The 23,465-nt window shown below is 35.4% G+C and overlaps 1 protein-coding gene and 1 long non-coding RNA gene across 2 annotated transcripts; one reads left to right on the top strand and one right to left on the bottom strand.

Moving 5' to 3' along the window:
* Nucleotides 1-887: 887 nt before the first annotated feature.
* On the bottom strand, nt 888-4,445 carry LOC148842307 (uncharacterized). The gene is made up of 2 exons (XR_016103419.1): nt 3,861-4,445; nt 888-1,142 (listed from the first exon to the last, which is right to left on the bottom strand). It is a non-coding gene; the product is annotated as an uncharacterized LOC148842307 (long non-coding RNA).
* An 11,201-nt stretch (nt 4,446-15,646) lies between these two features.
* On the top strand, nt 15,647-22,490 carry LOC148842306 (uncharacterized). The gene is made up of 10 exons (XM_088958267.1): nt 15,647-16,373; nt 16,469-16,563; nt 16,818-16,885; nt 16,986-17,029; nt 17,274-17,351; nt 17,440-17,593; nt 21,419-21,571; nt 21,672-21,782; nt 21,956-22,021; nt 22,127-22,490. The coding sequence occupies exons 1-10, from the start codon at nt 16,057-16,059 to the stop codon at nt 22,223-22,225; spliced, it is 1,185 nt and encodes a 394-aa protein (XP_088814393.1). The 5' UTR covers nt 15,647-16,056; the 3' UTR covers nt 22,226-22,490.
* Nucleotides 22,491-23,465: the final 975 nt, after the last annotated feature.

Raw genomic sequence — 23,465 nt, 5'->3', positions numbered from 1 at the left:
GTTATCTTCCAGTTGCAGGTTAGTACCAATTATGTACCTCTATGGATGTCTTACAGTTGATAGCAGCACCAAATCAATGGCTTCCAAGGTTTAAATCAACATCACCCAAGCAAGGAATTGTTTATCATACATTATTCACATCAATTGGATATGAAAATGGAATAATTTATACAACTATATCAAATAATAGGCATGTGGAAATGTGCGTGGAGTAAAGGTCTAAGTTTTTATTTTTAAATGATTTAGGACCACTCAACACTCTCTTTTTAATTCTCTTAAATACTTCCTAAGCTAAAAAGCTTCCTAAGTAAATCAATAGAGGAATCGAGAATTGTAAGATAACCATTAAAACTAAAGCTCAGAAGCCAAGTACAACTAAACTATGCAAAATGTACTAAGAATTTAAGAGGTCAGCTTGAACAGTGAGCCCTTGGAATTTGAAATGCACATAGAAAAGATTCATCACCAATTTGTAAGTTGACCGTAATTTAACATAATATAATTTTACAATCATGTGCTTGTTTCATCGCTAACAGAATCATCTCTAGAAAGACTATAGCACTCTAGCAGCATGTGTAAGTGAATTTGGCTTTGTAGCTGTAAATGAAATATATAATTTGGATATGAGGGTCTGTGTCAGTGTTTGACCCATATAGGAAGTCTGAGACACATAGATCTCAACAATGTTTATGTTGCATGTATTGCTGAGACCAATATAATTATAAAGGCCATTATTCAATGTTAGTGTCACAATCCAGGGTCTTGGGTGGGTGGACACGACGTGGGCCTAACTTATAGCACTTTTAGCATAAAGTGCCCACTCTAACTTATAGTTTGTATAATTTTGTAATACAAAAATGAAAAGAATGTCCTTAAGCTGGATTTAGAAAAAAGAAAACATAAATTTTTACATCATAAGCTAAAACTTGTTTTGAGTATCTTAGAGAGAATAATAGAGGGGTTATTACAATCCAACTCATTAAAGTTTTTAGTAGTAGTGGTACCCTCAAATTTAATTTGTTTATGTGTGAGACACCACTTTGAAATGGGGCCATGTAATGTCTGGCACATTCAGACAAGAGGAATATCCTTCACATTTCAAGGGAAGGGGACCATTAGAGCATAAAGTGATGCTATACAATCTGCAATCACATGCAAGGTTCAAAGTATCAATAAGTGCAAGATGCAAAAATGCATTTAAACTGTACAATGCTCCTTTTTATTAACTTTTTCGGTACAAGATTCCGGGATTAGGTAAATAGGGAAGGATTCTAATCATTAAACATAGAATCCCCCCCCCCCAAAAAAAAAACCTCCATATTTGTTGTACCAATGGATTTAAAAACTGGTATGTATCATAAAATACACACCGATACATTGTGATTTTGAGCCTTGATCACATTTCAGATACCATCTCTATCAACAGACAATACCTGATGCCTATGGAGAATTGGTTTCTATTTTCTACTCATAAACAATTACCTTGTTATGTAGCAAAGATGCCGAGTATCAGGGAATGCAAATTGCTACAGTTCTATATATAAACCAAAGCACATCAACTCCATACATGTTGGTCTCACATATCAGGCTGACAACTGACATGTCATATCAATATTGGCCCAGAATCTTCTGGTTCTCATTTGGGTAAGGTTTTGAAACTTTGAGGCGTCCATAGGTGTTTGACAAGTAAACCTCTAGAAGCCATGGCACTAGGACAAGGGCAAAAATAAATACTGATACACCTAAAAATATAATAGAAATAGAACTATAAAGTATTAACTGTTGGCACCTTATTAGATAATGATGCATTGTCTGAGATTGGTATGAATCAACAATAGTTTTACTATAAAAAGTTCTCCTTGGAGCCGCATCAGCATGTTGTAATAAGTGTCAATCTAAGTGCCTAATGTCGCCATGGCTAGACCCATTAGTTTTGACTATTGAGTTGTCTAGGCAATACCTCTCATAAATATGGTTGTCTTAACTTCTAGTAGATGGTCTGGAATTTCTAAAAGGAAATGGACATGAAGACTATTTTTCAATCTAAAATCTAAATAAGCATTGTTTTGCAGAAAGGCCCGTGAGGCAATTTTGATGCAAGTAAAAGACATGGTCACATGTCAGATACCTATACCAGCACATTGCAGGTCGCAGGAGCTTTTGTAGAACCTTGATGGAAAACTTGTCCATACTATATTGCTTTCATGTGCTTTTTTGAGTATCAGAAACTGTGTTAGGAACTGATTAAGACCCTTTTAGTGAAAGCATATCAGGTAAAATTTCCAAAATCACATCTATATGGAATACCCACATCCACATTCAACATAATAAAGATCAAAACAAATAGCTCTGATTATTTTAGCCAGAAAAGGGTGCATTGAAAATATGGGAACAATACCACCCTATGGAAGAGATGAGTTAAGATGAAAATGGCATATATTACAAGATTGTTCGACCCATACTATCATACAAGGTTTAGTTCATGATGAAAATGTTTACTCTCTGCATCTTATGCATTAGTTTCAAAACTCTATCTCCTTCTTCATCACCAATCACCAAAACCCTAAAGCTATTTATAAAGATTTGTGGCCTACAAAATATTGTAGGTGAGTATTTACCCTATCTAATGTATTAGCTTCACTACTATCTCTAATTCTCTATTCCTCACAATCGTCATCATTTGAATCTTCTTCCAGTTCATCATCAACAATGAAGTAATCCAGGGTATCATCATTTTGATATTTTATTCTTCCTTAACAAAGGATTTTTTTTTCTTGTTACCCAACCTTTACTAGTCACCACATATGTAGAGGGTTGTTAATTTTCCTTTTTCAACTAGCATTGCTCATCTTCACTTTCACCAATCCAGTCTTCATTAGCATTCTCCTGATCTTTCTTCTTCTTTCTTCATAGTGCTATTCCTCCTCAACCTGTCTCTCTCTCTCTCTCTCTCTCTCTCTCTGAAGGATCACCTCATCCTGACTCTTCTTTTCTTCCCTTAAGGAAAAAGGAACGGGTCCTAGTTATTGTTATTTGGTAAACCAGTCCTAAACCTTGATATCACAGATCCTTTGCTTTGGGTAACATTCAAAAAACAAATTCTCTGTTACACAGAACATTTAGGGTTGCATTGTTGCATATAGACTGACGCACTAAAACTGCTAATTCAGTCCTACAGTGTAACATGCATGTACTTGTATATATGTGCATGCATTATGTATGTGTGCATGTCTCTTTGATATTTAAACTTCTAACTAGTACATTTTAGCAGCTAATAGCTTGTTGGCTCTGTCAGAACAATACTAAAAAGGTCTTGGTAGAGTTAGATATACGATCTTAACTCTTGGCATATTTTTGCACAAAGTGGCTGCTCTCAGACTCAAACCTGCGTTCTCAGGTTTGCCAGCTTGAGATTTTACCATTAAAGTAATGAATCCTCTCTATCAGAACAATACTGAAACCGATGTTTAAGAAATACACCAAATGTGAATCTACCTACCACTCGGTCGGAAGTCCTATTAACTTTCTGGCTTGGACCTAATCTGCATTTTATGTAAATTATTGATCAAATAAGAATCGTTTAATTTCCTCTAATAGAAAGGTCCTGACTGAGCTTCACCGTTTTTAAGTCGAGGGAGTAACTAACTATGCCATGGGAAATGATCACACTTGAGCGAGCATGGCCAAATTGGCCGAATTTGAGAATGGCTGGAGTTTAACTGCTTACTTTTAACAAGGTCATTCACCTTTTTTTTCTAATCTAAGTCAGCTTTAATAGCCGCCATAGATAGCGCATATGATAGTGGAAAATCAAGTGACGGGTTGATTAAAGAAATGGGAAAATAATCCAGAAAGCAAACCTTTAACTGGTCGATCTATATCTGCAACATCAAGATGCTAGAGCCGAAATTTTCTCTGGAATTCAATTTCCCGCTCGACCGATATTGAAACCCTCTTCGGCTCTTCTCTTTTCTGTCTTTCCTTCTTTGAACGTCCTGCAAACCCACTTCTCTTAAAAGTGAATACAATGGGTTTCTTTGCAGAAACGCAAAAACCACCAACTCTCGTGTTCCCTTTGTCGAACCTCCTAAAAGGCCCAACTTTCCGTCTACTATGGCTGAACACGCAAATGGGATTCTTCCCACAAATTCCGTACGAAACCCTAGATTTAGAATTTTGGCTGACATCCTTTTCAGCAGTGCTGGCAAATTGAAATGAATTATGGCGATGAGCAACAGTTCTAACGTCGGAAGAAAACATAAAACCTCTTCCAAACTCTTCCTTGAGAGTTGAGATCATTTCTAACTAGAAGTTTGGAACCCTCCTCCCCTTCGATCCTCATTGGCCTTCCTGTAAGTGTAAGAGACTAAGACCACCCAATCTCCAAACTTTTATCAGAAATTGAGACATGGATGGAGTACTTTCGTTTTTTGGTCGAGAAACATGGATGAAGTTAGAATGCGGCGGGTATATATTTGAATGTGGGTTCAAAATGACTAAAATACCCTTAATTTGGCGGAAATGTATTTGAAGTGATGTTTGGCGGTTCAAGGTTTTCCATGGCGCGAAAAGATGAAGGGAGAACGACAGATCAGCCCAAAGTCATAATTTATAGGCTCAAAGTATTATCGGGATAGGTGTCATTTCGGAATTGATGCCAATTCATAGGCGGGCATTAGAGCGTGGGTTGTGGTCCTTTTGAATGTTTATAGCTTTTTCTCCGAATAATGAATATAGTGGTAGCTGATGAGGTTTGCGAAGTTAGGGTTTCAAAACCCTGAGCATGAAATGCAACAGAAATAGGCAGAATTATGTAGTAGTAGGTGTATGACTTTCTCATAAAAATGGTGCTGGCATGTTTGGTTTATAAGCACCATTTTTTTTTGTAAAAACGGTGCTTATTTTTTTATTGGAATTGGTGCTGCATTATAGGCTATTTTATGAGAAAACAATACTGGTTTTATTTGATAGCGGTGCTATAGAACCGTTTTCAGCATTGGTCATATTACCCAACGTCCGAGGTGATGCCACATCATTGCACCACTGGCATCAACCGACTGCTTTACGAGAAAACATTGAATTTGACATTGCTTCAGACCATATTTTCCCAACTATCAAGGCACGGGGCAACATTTTTTATGGGAAAGCGATGCTAAATAAAATGTCATTTTCTAAAAGCATCACTTTTTTTATGTGATGCCTACATTGCACCGTTTTCCCATAAGAGAAATTGAAGATGGGGAAATACTTAATGTTTTAGAAGTTTATGATCAATGATTTATTCATTTTTTAAGATAATAAGCGTGTAAAAGCAATGATAGATGATGGTAATGACAATAATAATGTATCAAAAAAATTCATATTTTTTTTTGTTTTTTATTATTAATTGGATGCAAATTATAAAATTCAAATCCGATTGCATAGACACCTCATCCAAATATGTAATAATTGTATCGAGTTGTGAAGTTTCAAGTATCATTGACAAGTCTACTTGCTTGACTAGATTCTTCTTTTTGTAATGTTTTATCTTTTTTGTTCATTTATCAAAAAATAAGATTTAAATTGAGGGAATTAAATGGGATGAAAAGTAGTAATTAGTTTACAATTTAAAAGTTGCAATTAAATATGGATTAAATTCATAATTGAATATTTTAGTCAAAAGAAAGATCCACAATCTTATCCATATTTTTAATACTAGTGTAAATATAAAATTATAGATGTATTCAAATTTTTATATATTTTTTTTTGTATTTCTATGTATAAAAATAATTCTAATATGCCATAGTTAATTTTTGTTTAATATGATAGTTACATGATATTATACACATGCCTTAATGTTTTTTGGAAAAAAATATGTATTTTTTTATGTTTTAATTTGTATATTTTATTAATTTTTATCATTTATCTATGACATTAAATGTTAATACAATTGACCCAAAAGTTGAACTATTGATATCTACCAAATAATAAAATAATTTCATTTTTTGTTGGTTCTAAATTATGTAATTTATTTTTATTATCAATAAAAATAATTATTGTTTATTATACTTATTTTTTAATTTGATTAATAAAAATATCATAAATGCGTATACTTTTTCTATATTTTTGTAAATTTTTAATTTATTTCTAATTTAAATTTTTTATTAGCTAACTATGACTTCATAGGTTGATCGATTTCATTTGGATGGTTAAGCCACCACTTGGATAAAGAATGATTTTATTTTTGAGTTATTTTTTAAATATATGGGTTTATATTAATAAAAATATTGACATAAATCTAATTATTATCATTTATTAGTGGAAAAAAAGTTAAATACAGGATTTAATAAAGAAAATGGGGGTTAATACATTAAACGAGGTGGAAAGTAATAATTTATGTTACAATTTCAATCCTTAAAATTATTGATGGACTAAATACACAAATATGGCCATTTTAATAGTCATTAAAACTGTAATAAAATGATTTTTATACCCTTTATCAAACAAAGAAATAAGATGATAATTTTAGTCTAAAAAAACTTCCAATCTAAATCTACACTTTTATATATAGTATAAATTTTGTGTTGGAGTGCAGGGGAAAAGAAATTCTGCATATGGCAAACCCAAATAGGTGATTGTAAACGAAGTTGTCTTGATTTGATGGAGGTAAAAAACATGTTACATTCAAGCTCAGTCCTAAAGAAGACCGATACAACATTCTCATCATCCATCTGTACGGTGCCTATGATAATTGATAATTAACCCTACTTATAAAACATTTTCAAGAAGGTTGACTCTCAGAAATTTTGATTATCAAATCTCATAAGAACAGCACCCTCATTGTCATTTGCATTCTTTGAACCTATAGCCCTCTTCTTGATTATTACTCTTATTGGAGGGGGTACTGGAACCAATTTTATTCTGTATTTCTATTACATTTGATTTATTGCAGTAATGCTGTTATTCTGCACCCACTCATTCTTGAAAGGGGATTTCTGTCCTTATCATAATCTCTTCAAGTATCGTTATGGCAATTGGGCCCTATTTGCTTCGCATCGCATGAATAGGGGTCCAGAATTAGAATTGGAATGGGCTATTCTGATTCTAACTGTTTGGTTATACGGACTCGGAATCCCATTTGAGCCCTGCCCCTCCTTGGGAATGAAATCTCATTCCAATTCTGTGGAACCAAACAGACTATGGGAATAGACCATTCCGATTCTGATTCCGAAGGTTCTTGCATCAATGGAGATAAATGCATGTTTTCAGATGAGGTGCCTGCTGTACTGAATAAATCATTACCAGTTTTGTATAGATAGTTGTTATCCTTAAGCAACTTCACAGCTGTCTTCCTCCTCCAACTGAACTTCCTCTCAACAAAAAACACTGCAAAAACATAGTGGATATGAATCCAAAACCACATACATTGAATAAGCTTTTTATCAATTGGAAAAACAGAGAAATGATTCCATTAAGCAGCAAGAAGGTGGTTCACATTCGAGAGAGAGGATGATGGTGTGGAAATATCAAATACAGAATCAGGAGAACCATGTTCACAGAAGCAACAAAGCTTGAACAAGATGCATAGGAGGGAAATGAAACCACTTGCAGTGACACCAAAAGGAATAGGCTTTCTGTCAATTGGAATTGCGGCATCAAGTGATTCTAGTAAGGAGTCAGAATTTTCCATTGGGAGATTTGAAGTGCATCAGACAAGCTTCCAAGCTCTAATGGCATTCTGATTAAGGCAGCAGCAACGCTATTTTCTGTATTCCAATCATGGAACTCCTTAGCAAGTGGGAATAATAAGAATCTTCAGTTCAGACTCTGCTCCAAAAAGCATTTGCAGTAAAATATGAGTCTGAAATGCTGACCCCACTACTTTGAGTGCTGAGACTGATAAGACATCAAATCGCTTAGTAATTTCAACAGTGGAAGTTCTCATGGTGAGCCAATGAAAGCTTTAAAGATTTTGGAGGAATGGTGGTGTTAATGGTGTATGAATGCCTTAAATATAGGAATTAATGACCTGCAGAGGATGAGAGACCTCAACAACTCTGCCTTCATATGAAAGAAAAGCATTAGAACCTGCCGTTCAGTTTATATATGCCACTGAAAGCATGGGTATCCTCCTTAGCTGGATCACCTCCACGGATAAATGGATTGATAGCCATTACTTAATTACATGTCTAGACATTTTCATATTGAAATAGTATTCACTCCTAATAAGTTTATAGATTTCCTATTTAACTGTCAACCTCCAGACTAAAAGATTCAATGATTCTACCTCAAGCAAGATGGATCTTGATGCCGACTTAACAAGGAAAACAGCTATCTCATTAGTCTGGGTGTACCACAGATCAGCTTGAGTGGATGAACACAGCAACCATGGTTAGTTACATATACCTGAATACTAGTGCCTGCTTCAAAGAAAGTGCCATGAAAAACATGGAATTTATTAATTTGTTATAAATGTATAATATGAGACCAATACAAGTTTTTAGAGATATGGGGTACTTAAAGATGTAGAATATTTTGTTTTTCAGCCTAAAAAACTATAATTTCTCTGTGCAAATGCATACATCTATCTATTAAAGAAACTATCTACCCACCCCCTCTCAAACTTTACTGGTAATGTCTAAAACTTTCCCCAAGTTTTAGATCCCTTAAAAGATAACCCTGTCATAAGGTTTTATGAATCACATTTCTCTCTTCCGTTAAGCCTTTGATCTCATTATAGAAGCATTTTAGCTTACCTTGAAATATTTTGCAAATAACAAAAATGACCTTGACATGCAGATTAGTATGGTTGCCGACTCCATATATAGTTGGGATAAGGTTTGGATGGTGATGATAGGTAAGTATGGTAGCTTAGTTTTGTGTCTCACAGGTCGCTTTTGAGTTTTGATGTATGTGTCCAAATATCCAAAACTCGGAAATTTAAACATTGTACGAAGTCAAAGGAGTTTTTATGACCTATAGAACCCAAGGCAAATATCCTCCTTAATATAGATATATTAAAAATTTACATTAGTTGATTTATATTTTTACCTATTTACAGTGAAAACTATGTATACATCAAAAAAAAAGAAAAAGAAAGGTGCAGAACACAGATTTTGATGTAAAATGTGCAGAACTTACAGCAGAAATATTTCACTTGAAAAGTTTGTTTCCGATTTAAAAACCTACTAAAACACCCAAGAGAGAGGAATGTTGGAGTTGATAGTTATTTAAAAGAACTTGATAGGGAGTGATCCCAACAAAATGGGAAGTGGCGGTAACTGCTTCATAAATATAATCATCTTTAGTCAATATTACCATAGCTAACGTTATGTCCGATACATCGGTAGGGGTGTATTGAGCAGCATTGATATTTTTTTTTTTCAAATCCGATTTAGAGGGGCTGGTCTAAGATTCATTCACTCCCTAAACTGGTCAAAACTCTGATACACCCTCTGTAGGGGCATATCGAGATGCTCCTGATACGAAAGTACTTTGAACCTTAACCATAGCACATATATTCAAATGGTGTCTTTAAGCATCCAAAAATGGTATGTAAATGAGGGTGAACATTCAGATTCTTTGATCAAAGGCAGATTCTTCAGTGGAAAACAGTGGTGCATGTGAATCCATGAGTGTGTCTTGAGGTGATACCCTAGAGCCTGAAATAAGTCAAATGGGAGACAACAATTTGGACAAAGCATGTTCATTATAAAGACATGCATCATGATTCCTCCTTTGATTGAGGAGATGTAAAATAAATAAATAAATAAATAAATAGATAATGGAGGGATGATTAAAGGGACCTACAACCCAATTTGATCCGACTGTAAAGAACTGGTTTGACTTATCTCCTTTTGATTCCACTAGAAATAGATGGGCCCCGCATATGCAGGGCATGTGCAGAGAACAATTGCTTTAGCTTTATGATTACAAAAGATGAAATTCAAATGCACTAAATTGATTTGTTGTGTTTGATAGCCTAGCACCATAGTATGTTGTTGTAATTAAGTAAACATCAAATATGTAAAACGTTTGAAGACTGAATGTGATATGAAAGGAACATAATAAAGAATGAGGCCGAGGAAAATGATTTTTTTATTGATTTTTGGTTCCTATTATAGAGGGGTTACAGTTAATATTAAGGGGGCATTTTTTTTTTTTTCCGGATTTTGAGAGGGGGAAAGTTGGTCAATGGGATTTTGGTTTTCATTAGTCAAAACCCCATGTTCTTTTTTCAGATTTATGTGGGGAATATGGAAAGCTTATTTTTCTGGGTACCATTTACCCGGGTAAGTGATACCCACCTCCTAGATGGATAAATAACATTTTCACGTAGGGGAAAGTTGACAACACTTGAATGGAACAAAAATGCCCCTTTTAATAATGAATTTTTATGGCTAAAATGGTCATTGTCTTATATACATGAGAAATAAAAGAACATGGGTAAATATACTTGCTAGGGTAAGTGTTTCCCAAGAAAAATTTACCCAAATAAATACATTTACCCGAATAAATAACTTACCGAAAAGCAAATAGGGCCTAAATGAATTCATTAGACAAAAAAGGCCATACAATTTAACAAAAAAGGGTTAAAAACATGAATTTGTTATTCATTCTTTCTTTGCATATGGACAATGGACAATGAAAAATTGCACCTTTTTTTGGATAAAGCCTTTGCCTATAGCCCTTTTAAAACCATAATAATGGGAGATTGGACTTTGATCTAATGAGGGCCTAGGGTCACCTTTTAGGATGTTAGGTTGGAACCTACTTTACACATCACAGGCCATCTTCCTCTCTATCCCATTATCCATTCCAATTGTGAATTCATTAAGCCTTGCTTGAAGATTTTACACTCCGAAAATCAGTTGAACCCATTCATCCGCAGTGGTCATCTGACAGATCCCATTTTCAATCATCACTTTCAAAATCAGAACCACCCTTTTACAAATTTTTTTGGCATTTTCCAATCAAGAAATCGATTCCACTCTCTTTATTGGCCATACTGTCACTATCTTTTTACTAACCTTTTGCTCATTTAATTACGTTGGACCCACTTGAGATGATAAATTGAGAGTTGGTAAGCATTGAAGAGTTCATAACTGATTTCATCTTTTCTTGGAAATCATTGAAATCAAAATCACTTATGTGGGGCCTAGATTTATGGGAATCATATTGAAAATTTGGTACAGTGAATGAACGCCCACTTAGTAGTTAGTGGGGGTCTAACAACCAGTCCTTTGAGAATTGTTTACTAGACTTGAATGTTCATCCAATACCATCCCGGACGAGGTCCGGTATGTGTATAATTTCCCCATCAAAATTGCTTTAGATAACCACAATTTTATGATTTCTGTTTTTCTCTTATAAAAAAATAAACACTTATATCACAGGTTATACATTTATCAGGCATACAAGAAAATACATGTGCTCTTAGCATTTTTCCCGGGAAAAAGCAAAGGAGGAAAAAAAAAAAGAGAGTAAAGAATGAGCGATTGCTTTTTTAAGATATTGAATTATATCCTTCTCTTTGCCCCAAGGAATCTATTATGATGAGATTGTGGTAATCAACTACTGTTTGCTTTGAAACTTTCATTTCCAAGTATTTCTTTTAGGAGATTGTTTGGCCATATGGAGCTTAACATGGAAGATCCAGGCAATATAAGCTGTATTGTCAATAATCATGTGCTAAAACTACTCATGGCTCGTTTGCAAGCTGAACTGAAATCAATGTTTTGAATAACCACCCAGGACTGGAACCGGAATCATTCTGGTCACCAGTTTCTGGGTCAATGGTTTGACCAAACAGCCTGTTTTGATAAAAAATAAAAAACGTCCAAAACCATTGAACGGATTGAACGGGTCAATGATTTGCTCGCTCGGGTTAATGGGTCATTGACCAATTCAATAATTTTTGGTCAGGGGCAGAGTTTGAGGTAAAATGGAATCGGTTGCCTGAACGATTTTCAGGCCGAACAGTCCAACCATCAAAGTCAACAGCGATTCAAAAACCATGGCTGAAATACTGCATGAAAAATGGTTTACTTGTAAAGCAACAAAAAACCCATTTTAGGGTTTGTGGATTGTGGGCCTAGCATATATATATATATATGTGTATAATTTAGCTTGTAAATAAAATGTACTGATAGATTCTCATTTTCTGGAATAGAAGAACATGGGTGTTCTAAAATTTAACAAGTACTAAATCTCTTATGTAAGATATATTATATCCCTTTCATGGTTTTTAAAATCGGACCAGACTGGATGATTGGATTGGAAAAACCGGGAACCAGTGAGTTGACTGGTTCTGTTTTACCCTATAACTGTTATTTCACAAAAAACCATTGTTCTGATCAACAAACCATTTACAAAAAAACCCCAAAATGGGGGGTCAAACCATTCAAACTGTTCAGGTTTTGGCCAATTTTTATTTTTATCAAAACGGGCCATCAATTCGGTTCAAACGGTCACACCATTTGACCTGGGAACTGGACCTGACCGATTCATTGTCCGCTTAGATTTTAAAAACCTTGTCCCTTTTATATTGTCCTTCACCTTTAATTTTTATTTATGTTTAATTTTAATACGCAGTTCATGATTTTCATTAGAAATAAACAAATATTTATTTATAAAAAGACTAATCTATGTAGAGATGCCTTCCATTGTCAAATTGCATGTGATAAAAGGGATATTTTCCTGTTCTTTTACGTCTCTGAAGTCTGAATCAACAACATTGAAGGAAGGAACCATTTGGGGAATTCATGAAAATGACTGTGAAAGCATTGACTCCCCCACCCCACCTCCACACACAGATTAAAAAAAATAAAAAATAAAAAAAAAAGGTCTTTGCATATATGCACTTGAAAATATTTTTAAGTTGTGTCCCAAATTAATTGACATGATGGGTGAGTGATGACAGCATAGGGAGACATGAAAACTTCCCTAATATTATTCATTTTTGCTGGTCATTTGCAGTTTTACAACTTACATGGATCTCCATTTGTGTCCTCAACCTCAAGCCTCTTTCTCTCTCTCTCTCTTATATATATAAGACTATTCCACAAGGTTCGAACTTGATTCGAGCTAGAACCTTGAATTTAAGTTCGAGTTTGATTTTGAGAAAAAATGTTTTATAAAAATAAAAATTATATATAAAAATATTTTTTATTTGATATTTAAAAATTAAGAATTATAATATTTTTATTATATATATATACTCGAGCCAGCTCGTGAGTCTCATGAGCCATTTTCTATTAGGCTCGAGCTCGGCTTGAAGCTCGGTTGAAACCAAATTGAGCCGAGCTTAAGTGGCTTACGAAGAACTCAGCTCGTTGTCACCCTTAGTAGTTCATCCCACAAACTCCCCAATGCAAGTACAGAGAGGATTTGATCCCAAGTCTCTGCTACAATTAGCAAGAGATCTTACCAGTTGCCGAGTTCGCACCTTGCTGTTTTTACTCTTATTTTCCACAAGATATACGCCACATAACGTTACACTCCTCATGTTCACGAGAAAATAAAATCATAAATTATTTGTTATTTGTTTTTGTGATGCTTGGGGACTTACCATCCCCCGACTTGTGGAGTCCCTTTCGATCTATCAAAAAAAAAAAAAAGAAATGATAATATCTGCTTCCGTTCACATAAAAAAAAACAAAACAAATTAGTTTACATTCTTCCCCTCTTTCAATTAGAGGACATATACGATTTTCAAGTCGTTCAATCTTCTTGGATAGAAACTAGACTGAGGGGGAGATAGTGACAACACTTGATATTGATTCTTGAGGTGGATTTTGTTCACATAATACTACCAGACATGTATGCCTACATATCCAATCTTGATCGATCCAACAATTCACATCCCCTTTCTCTCCTCTTCAACCATATACCATATGGATTATTATTATTGTTCTGATTTTGTTTTTTCTTTATTTTGAGATATTTATTTATACTTTATGGTAACCACTAAAACTTATCCTGTTAACCACTATAGAGCTTCACCCAAAACAAGTAATGATAATAATAATAAAAAAGAATGGTAGTTTGGAATCACCAGATGGGTTAATTAGCAATTCTAACTTTTAATATTATTTATTGGTAGATGATGAGTTGGTTGAACAAAAATAAAAAAAAAAAAAGAAGAAGAAAAGAAAAAAGTCCATAATAGAGGGTGACCCGATTTGGGAATCACTTGTTAATATTTAATTAGTAGTTTAAAGGATAAAGGAAAATAAAGGAAAGGGCTCACAATAACAAATATGAATCTGATGTGAACTTAAAGACAAATTGACAGAAATTGAATGCATTGCCTGCCACGAGCTTAACTTGGGTAATGTTGGTGGTAGAAGGTATGGTTCAATGTAAATCCCATAATGGTCAAAGTGGTGGACAACACTACTACTGAGTACTGATTGCCCCCTAACCAAAATACAATTACAATTACTCTCACTCTCTCAGTGACAGTGACAGTGGTAGTGGTGCTTTTGAAATTTCAATTGCCAACCCATCTATTCTAATCTATTATCATTTATGCACTCTCTAAGCTTCTCTATCTTTTCATTTCCCCTAGTCCCTACCACTGTTCACAACAAACAAAACATACTACCCATTGCCATTAGTAATGTCAGAGGCCATACCCTCTTTCTCTTTCCTTTTTCTCTCTGAGCCCATTAATTTCCCATATTCATGATTCACCAGCAGAGCAGAGTATAGTAGTTATATGGATCATACTATTTTCTTTATTATTATTTAGAGTCAGTATTTCCAAACCATTGTTGACTTGGACGGTTGGATCATTCAGTTTAAGAATTGTTTAAGCAATCGGTTCTATTTTACTTTTAATCTATTTTTTAACTAAAAAATCGTTGATTTGGTCAATGGCCAATTGATCTGAGGCTCTGAATGGTTCAACTGATGACCTATTTGATCCGAACAATAATTTTTTATCTTCTGTTTTTTTTTTTTTAATTTAAAACTGGGCCCATCTATTCAAACTGGACGATCGAACTGCTGGCGAGTGGCCAAAGAGGTTCCGGTTCCTAATCAGTTTTTAAAACATTGCTCAGAATCAGAGATGGATACCAATTTCCATAATATTTTTTACCACTACTGCTCTATCCTCCCTCTATGTTTTGTTTTTTAGGGGGGGGTTTATTATTCAGTCTACCATAGAAATCCCGACTCTACTGTACAGTTGAGGATAAGTGCTAGAAATTGATGCCAATTTACAGGTGGATATAAGTATTATCGGTGGTGGAGGTATTTATAATTTTAAATTATTATACATGTGCAATTCAAACCAGAATTATGAGATGGAATGCAGTCAAAAAATATTATTTTTTTCTTTTTTTTATTTACTTCTCCCCAGGTTCAAAAATATGATACATCTAATGTGCCTCAACATGCATATCGGGTGTTTTTAGGTGAGTATTACACCGTTTTTTTTTTTAAATTTTTTTTCGTTTCACATTTTTCAAAGGGGAGCATAATTGTATTATTAAAAATAAAAATTCCCTGCAACCTTTAAAACAGGCGTTTCGGGAACTTACAAATACCGTGTATGTATTGTATCAAAGTTTTGAATCTCGAACCCAAACACCGTTTAACTTAATCTAATCTGGTGATTTATATTATAACTTTTTCTAAAATGAAATTATCTGGGCCTAATTTGGCGAAATTAAAATTAATCTAATCAAGTAATGAACTTTTCCCCTTTCAAGTTTCAACTGGAACAACTGAACAAGCAATTGAATTCCTTCCCCTATTTTCTATCTACCAGTAGTATCTCTACTCTCTGTAAGTCTCAAATTGCTTCATAAATCTCTAAATAACGCCATTAGACCCGGTCTGTCCCGGGCAGGACGCCCTTTGTATCCCCGCTTTATTACCATCCTTTACGGAACTATCTTTTCTTTTCTGCGTTCTAGGGTTTTTCATTCTCTTCTTGCCTTCCCAACACAAAACCAACCTTCACTTCCTTCGTCTTCTTCTCTCATCATCAGTTTTATCACATCCCCTTCTCTGCCCATCTGTTTCTGTGATAGAATTTCTGATAACAAAAGAATTTGCTCTTCGATGACGACTTCTGTTAAGAACAACTTCTTACCCCCTTCTCTAGTCTCTAATCTACAAGAGGTTCTAATTAGCAGGAAAGGTGGCGAAGACGAGCAGTCCAAGAAGACGGATGAATCCTCCGAACCTTCTTCTTCTTCTTCTTCTCCTCCTCCTCCTTCCTCTTCGGCTGCTGTTGGCGTAAATTCCGACCAAGATTGCTCAAAACCTGTTGTATTAATCACTAATGCGGACGGAATCGAGGCACCGGGCCTTACTTTCCTGGTCGACGCTCTGGTCCGAGAAGGTCGATGCAATGTTCATGTCTGCGCTCCCCAATCGTGGGTGCTCTCTCTGATTTTATTGTCTTTTCCTTTCCATTTGGGTGTATTGGGATTTTATCCAATTTCATTCCTTTGATTGCTGGGTGGCATAGGGATAAATCTGTTTCGGGTCACTCGGTGACTCTTCGTGAGACACTTGCTGTGACTTCTGCTCAAATTCCCGGGGCTACAGCTTATGAAGTTTGTGGTAATGCCATATTTTCTGCTTTCTCCCTTTGGAGTTTATTTTAGCATATTGTTTACTTGAATTGGGGGTTTGGGAATTTCGTTTTAAAATTACAGTGTTATGATAAAATTGAACCACTTTCTGGATACTGTCTTTAGGACTTCTGAACCTCATGTGGTTATTGCTTTGTTTATGCTCGTAAACTTTTGGTGACTTTTATGTTGTTTCACTACCTCTTTTATCTACTAACCTCTTGTTGTCGTTTATTTAATCAGGAACACCTGCAGATTGTGTCTCCTTAGCCCTGTCAGGGGTATTATTTTCGTGGTCTAAGCCTGCTTTGGTATGGGTTTACATGTTCTTGCCGTAGAGATTTTATATATTTTGCAATCCATCTAGTCTTAATGTTAAGGCCATATGTAAGTTTCTGATTTGATGTTCAGGTGATCAGCGGAATCAACAGAGGATCAAGTTGTGGGCATCAAATGTATGTACTGTGCCGGTACCTTTGCATTATCATTATTTAGTTTTTCTACATCTTACCTTCCTTACGGTATTGCCAATTGAAAGTGGGAAAAGTCTATGAACGCTGCTGATTTATTTATATCTAACTTCTGGATGCCATTATATGGTAATATATTATATGGGTTGTTTTTTTTTATATTTAGTGTGTATGATATCTTCTTCTTATTCATTGAAAGAAATGATTCTCTTATTTGGAGATCCTACAGATACTACTCGGGTGCTGTTGCTGGGGCTAGAGAAGCTTTACTCTGCGGCATACCATCTCTATCAATATCACTAAACTGGTCAGTCGAAGCTCTTTTTCTTGTTATGATGTGTGCTTGTTCTCACTGAACACATCTATAATGTGGTTTCCTTATACTCTCTTGGTAGGAAGAAGAACGAAAACCGTGAAGGTGATTTTAAAGATGCAGTAGAGGTCTGTTTGCCCTTAATACATGCTGCCATAAGAGATACTGAGAAGGGACTTTTCCCCAAAAGTTGTTCACTGAATATAGAAATTCCTACTTCTCCTTTGACAAATAAGGTTAGTCTCTCTCAAGCATGGTGTAAACTTTGCTGGAAGTATTGCAAATCATGTCATATCATCATCATCTCCATCTAAGCCTTGTCCCAACCATATGAGGTTAATCCAGCTCTGCCGTCCCATCCTGTTCAGTACCATATCCATTGTTAAATTGCAGGCCTTGATTAATTTCCCATTGCTTCAACCTATGTCCCATTTTGCCTGCCCTTGGCTCTTCTAGCCCCTTCCACTTATAACAGATAACTTCTTACTAGCTTGTGGATGGCCTTCTCTGCACATGTCCAAACCATCTATTAAAACCGTTGTTCATGGGGAGCTGATCTTTCTTAGATAGGGATATGATGCTCTGTTAATTTAACCATCTCTTTTATATAAAAGCCTATTGGATTTAGCCTTCTTAAACTGTGATTGTATTGATATTTATCTCTGGGTTACAAAGATTATGTGTAATAAGGTGGTTGACTGAATTAATAGTAGACCCTTGAGTTCTTAATTTCTTATGTTGTCTGACTTCTGGCATCTAGAGAGTTCAATGTTGAGTTCAACACATTGACCTTGGGCCAGGATCTATCGTAAAGTTCGTGAGATTCTTCTGGAGCTTACAGGAAGCTGCTTTTAACTTGTATGTCTTTAACCTCAGAAATGGTTGAAACCCTAAAGTTTTAGGCATAGAAGGATAGTGTACTTGTATTTCTCCAGGACTCCATTGCAACCACTTCCCAGCCCTCCTTTTATGTATGATGTTAATTTCTTCAGTCAGTGCATGATCTTATTCTTTGATGCCAAAGGATGAAGCTTTAGGTTTGATTTTCTAGCAAGCTTTTCCTTCATTTTTCTTCAAAAAGAGTAGCAGATTTAGGGGGCATTTGGCAACAGATGAACTGGCTGAATCAAAAGGCATATTGCTTTGTCTTTTAGTGAATAAGTTTTTAGGGAGGTTGTGGGCTCCTTAATGGCTGAGGCTGTTTTGACTAAAAGAGTAGCAGATTTTTGGCCCTTAAATATTTTATTATTTTTTTGATCAAAAAGTGGCTAAGATTTTATTAAAAAAAGAGAGGTACATGAGAAGATGTACACCAGAGAGAGAAAAAAAGAAAGGACTACAAAGGAAGAGCACTATCACATAACTTGAGCTGTTATCAAACAAACCCTTAGACATACTTTATTTTTTTTTTCTGATTTTTTTTCATTTAGATTTTATTCAATGATTAAGTGTCAACTTGACATTGCAACCTCATGAGCTTTCCTCTGTACCTACTGTATTGGAGCAAATCCATTGAGAGACCTTAATGATCGTTGAATAGTACTATGTACTGTATCTAGTCTCAAACCTTGGTATCAGATTATTAGATTATTAAACCATGGTTCTCTTTTATTTTCAGTATTGTTGTTGATAGTGCCCAGACAATATTGCTTTTTTGAACTGTATTTAATCTTTTTTGGTCCCTATAGCCCTATGGAGATGAGAAATTGTTCTCAATGATTGTTAAGGAAAGTAAGAAGTTGATGAAATGGTCATCTCTTCACAGTCCTGAAGTTTCTTTTTATATTGGAATTACACTGCTACTCCCTGAAAAATGAACTAAAAGAATTTTGATTGTTGAGTTTCAACTTTGGGTTTTGTTAATGAGAACCCTTTTCTATAAACAGATTGAGTTCTGGCTATAATTTTCTTGGTCAGTTTCAACTCTGGGGAGCCTGTTATCCCTTTAACATTGTGATGTGGCTTGGGACATCTTATCCTGCTATTTTTTCACCTGCTAGAGATGGCATGAGTTTTTCCCTCCTTTCAAATCAGTTTTTTAAATCCTTTATATAATTGGTCAACTGAAAGTTGTTTAATAGAATGTGGAACACTGGTCTTGATGCTATTTGTATGGAGCATTGACCAGAGAGAGGTACTCAGATCTTCAAGGATTAGCATCCTGAAATCAACATCATTGTGGAAATCATAAACTTCAGCACTGACCACTGTGTCCTGGCTACAAGGAACTGGGACTTTTGATTGGATAACACTGTAAGGAACTAGAGAAAGTTTTATTTTTTATTTATTTTTCATAGTCACCTGTTTAAAGGTTTTTATCTGTTGGAATTCCTCATCAAGGTAAGCTCAAAGCTCATTTTGATTGCTACTTCTTGGATAAGGTTGTATGGGATTGAATACTCTCTGTTGCTCACCTTTTCAGTTCCTTTCCCTAGGGTTTTATGCTCCAATGTACACTGAAACTTGACCTCTTCTTGATTGGTTGAGGGATTAAAACTAGTTATGCCAGGGGCATGATGGTGATAGGTGAACCTCAGATGTATTTCACTAGTATCTTGCACTGAATGAAAGTCGTTGTTGGTTGGTGGTTTTGTTAGATCTTAGAAAAATCTGATTTTAGGCATCTAGGATAGATATCATTGAGCAGAGTGCGGAATTCCTAGATCAGCTAATGAGTTGGCCAAAGGTGGGGCAGTTCTATTATGTCTTTGAAAAATTTGATTCTGCATTTGTGTTGTTGAGGTTATGATTCATAGGGCATAACATCAAGGGCAAACAAATGATGGATATTGCCTCTGGTCACCGTAACCTTGTGGTTGGAGTAAACATGCAACCTTCTAGTGGTCAACTTGGAGTTAAATTGTCTGTTGGAAATTATTATTATGAATTTATGATCTAATGATGGTTCTGTGTTTGTCTTTAATTTGTACAAGGGTTTGCACGATGGGTGCAGAAACATTATGCATTTCTCTCCATTGAGGTCATCGTGTTCACCTTTTGATTGGAGTTAAGTTTTTCCCCCAGTGATAAAGCTTACTGGAGTGTTTCTTCTTTGCTCTGATTGACCACTGAAAATGGTAGATAATTTAAGTCCAATCAGGTGGCCCTTGTGATTTGTGAAGGTTTTTCCTTCCCAATAGCAAGTTGTGTATGAAGAAGTTTCCTTGTAAATTTAGAAAAACAAGGGAGAGGGAGTAGGCACCAAAGTATCAGAGCAAAGAAGACTTTGAATAAGTGATAATAACTTATGTAGAAACCACAATGCTCTCCTACATGGTATGAATCTCAAGTGATAATGACTTTGAATAAGTGTGAAAATGCAATTTTGAGTCTGAAAGCAGCCAGTTAGTGCCCAAAAAAAATGCCAGAGGTTAGGTCCATATCCAACCTACCTCTCTCAAGGCCCCAGGTATCTGGAACCAAAACTGGTTAATGGCCCTAATGTTTTGGGACGATTAACTTAAATAATCTCACTTGCAACTGAGACAGTGAGAAAAACCCAAGGACAGAACAATCTTATCTACTTTTTTGGCTTTATCTTTCCATGTCATAAGATATCCTCAAGGAATTGAATACTATCTGTGCTTCATCGGATATTATTCCTTTGGAACTCTCATGAACTTGTTCCATGGGATTGACACGGATAGGGCTTGAAAATTAGATTTTCTGTAATTGATCAGGATGAGAAAAAGGAGATCTGTAATAGTTTCCCAGGTGATGCTATTTATTGGATTTATCATCAAATGGGGAGGAAATTTGATCTTCCTGGCAATCTAGGTGCCTTTTTGTACTAATGTTACTCTTTGTCAATTATTAGAAAGATTCTTATACTTTCAATATTGTAGTTACTTTCTCTTCTCTGTTTTTTTTGTTCTCTTTCCTTGCTTCTTATTCAATTTTCTTCTACAATTTATTTTGGACATTGAAACCTTGTCGGGAATTGCTTTCTTCACTCTGGACTTAGCAGTTAGCTACATGATAACTTTAGTATAATTTTTTTTGCAATTGTTGGTCCGTTGCTATCACTGTTTTATATTTATGTTATGCTTGTATTTTCGTAGGGTTTTAAAGTCACGAGACAGAGTTTGTGGAGGTCTGTCCTAAGCTGGCAAGCTGTCTCATCAAACAGGCACCCTTCTGCTGGGCATTTCATGTCCAACCAACAAAGCCTTGGCTTGCAGCTGGCACAGCTCGGCCGAGATGCATCTGCAGCTGTGAGTGTATTTTGTTGAGTAATCTATGGGTCATGGTGCCTTTGCACGAATGAGATGCATTCTTCTTTTCGAAGCTCATCCTTGTTTCTTGTTTTCATAGGGAGCGGCACGTCGTCTTAACACGCAAAGGAAGAATGTGGAGATAGAATCAGTTGGGGTTGCAGGAAAGCCTGATTCACAGCGAGCAGTGAAGAAGTATTTCCGCCTAGAGGTATGTGATGGTACCTTGAACATGATAGAATGTGGGCTACAGTAATGGTTTATGCTGTTTGCTGTTGGCATGGATTAAAATATTCGTACTGTTCATTTGCTTGATTTTTGTTTTTTGTTGAGAGTAACTAGTATTTGAGTGGAGTTGCTAAGTCGGTCTTTTTGCAAGTGTAGTTTTTAGACAAGGAGCCTGAAGATAAGGATGAAGATCTTGATTTCAGAGCACTTGAAAATGGATTCGTGAGTAAAAACATTCGTTCTCGTTGAACATGATTGTTACTTTGTTTCTGAACTTTCCATCTCGTGGCTAATTGTTTACTTTTTGTTCATTTTGTGGTATGATAGATTGCAATTACGCCCCTAACTTTATCTTCACAAGTGGAGTTGGAGACTCAAACATCTGCGTCTGAATGGATTGCTGCTGCTCTTGTGGGAGAACAATGAAACATCCTGGGACCAACGTTGTCAGTAATTTGTGTACATTTCGAGGCCAATGATACGGTTATTCTGTTGCCAGTTCAAAGTGTCGAGTTGATTCTGGTTTTTTTGTGCTTCCTTGTTTCCTTTTTTGTATCTTATAAAGCGGAAGCTTCCCCTTTTTAACTTATGTTGGCATGCTATGATATGCCTGGTCAGTCGTCCTGTTTACTGAGATGCTGACATATTTGTGGTTCAGTTTCAAAGAAATGTCTATCCTTTTTATTTTTTAGGGTTCTTTTTTGGGTGTGTTTGGGTGGGAATTTTGATTTTCTTGTTATACTTGATGCATGGTGTAATTAAAAGATGACCGGGTCAGTGTTTTTTTTTTTTATGAAGATTTGAGCTTTGCCAGAAGTCTCTGTCTGCTTTGCGCTTTGCGCGTTGGCTTGCTTGTTTATCGCACCCTCCTTCCCTTCTGCAAGTGTTGTCGGAACATGCAAATATTTTGATAGCCTGACGTAGGCTTGGGTATGCATGCATCATTGCATCTGCCACTGACAAAACGATATGAACTCCAGATTATGGGAATTGGGAACTATCCAACAAAAAGGCGTTTGGTAGATTCTAATTTCGACTGCATCTCTCTTATAATTATTACTTCGCGGAATCCTCCAATTTGTTTTTGTTGATCATCAAACCAAAAAATAAAAATAAACAAGTTTCAAAGCAATGATATGCCCAATAGTCAAAAGAAAGGCGATTATAGGATATATGCTTAGGAAATGCTTGTTGGATAGGAAGTGTAGTAATTTCGTTGCAGGGGAAACTTGCGCTGTATTTGGATGCGATGTAAATGTAAAATGTACTGTGTTTAGTAAAAAAGTGTAATCATTATCAACGTGAAACTATATTCGAATTCAGTCCTGTGTACGTTTGGATGGAGTTTAGTTTGTAAAATCTCATCACATTTAAAGTTTAAAATCGATAATTGATATAAAAACTACATTGATTTTATTGATGTAAAATTTAAACAACTTTTTACATCGATTTTAAAATATAATGGTCATGCATATTTAAGGCTCAGTGTATTTTTACACTGATGACGTTTTACACCTCTTCCATGAAATGCATCTTAAGCTATTGGATGCATTAAAACATCTTTAAAAAATGGCGAAAAAATCACCATATGAATTTATGTATGGATAAATTTAAATCGGGTTTATACATGAAGGCAAAATTTCATTCATTAATTCAGAAGATTACA

The sequence above is a fragment of the Nelumbo lutea genome, chromosome 8, assembly GCF_056320005.1.
Source record: "Nelumbo lutea isolate HS-2025 chromosome 8, American lotus-T2T, whole genome shotgun sequence".
Taxonomy (NCBI): Eukaryota; Viridiplantae; Streptophyta; class Magnoliopsida; order Proteales; family Nelumbonaceae; genus Nelumbo; species Nelumbo lutea.
The sequence above is the reverse complement of the archived record's forward strand: the minus strand, read 5'-3'. Positions and strand labels throughout refer to the sequence as shown.

Excerpts from the sequence above, each read along its gene's own strand:
- LOC148842306 (XM_088958267.1), top strand. The coding sequence starts at position 16,057 with ATGACGACTTCTGTTAAGAACAACTTCTTACCCCCTTCTCTAGTCTCT. Across the intron at positions 17,352-17,439 it reads CTATCAATATCACTAAACTG|GAAGAAGAACGAAAACCGTG; the intron begins GTCAGTCGAAGC and ends CTCTCTTGGTAG. Across the intron at positions 22,022-22,126 it reads GAGCACTTGAAAATGGATTC|ATTGCAATTACGCCCCTAAC; the intron begins GTGAGTAAAAAC and ends GTGGTATGATAG.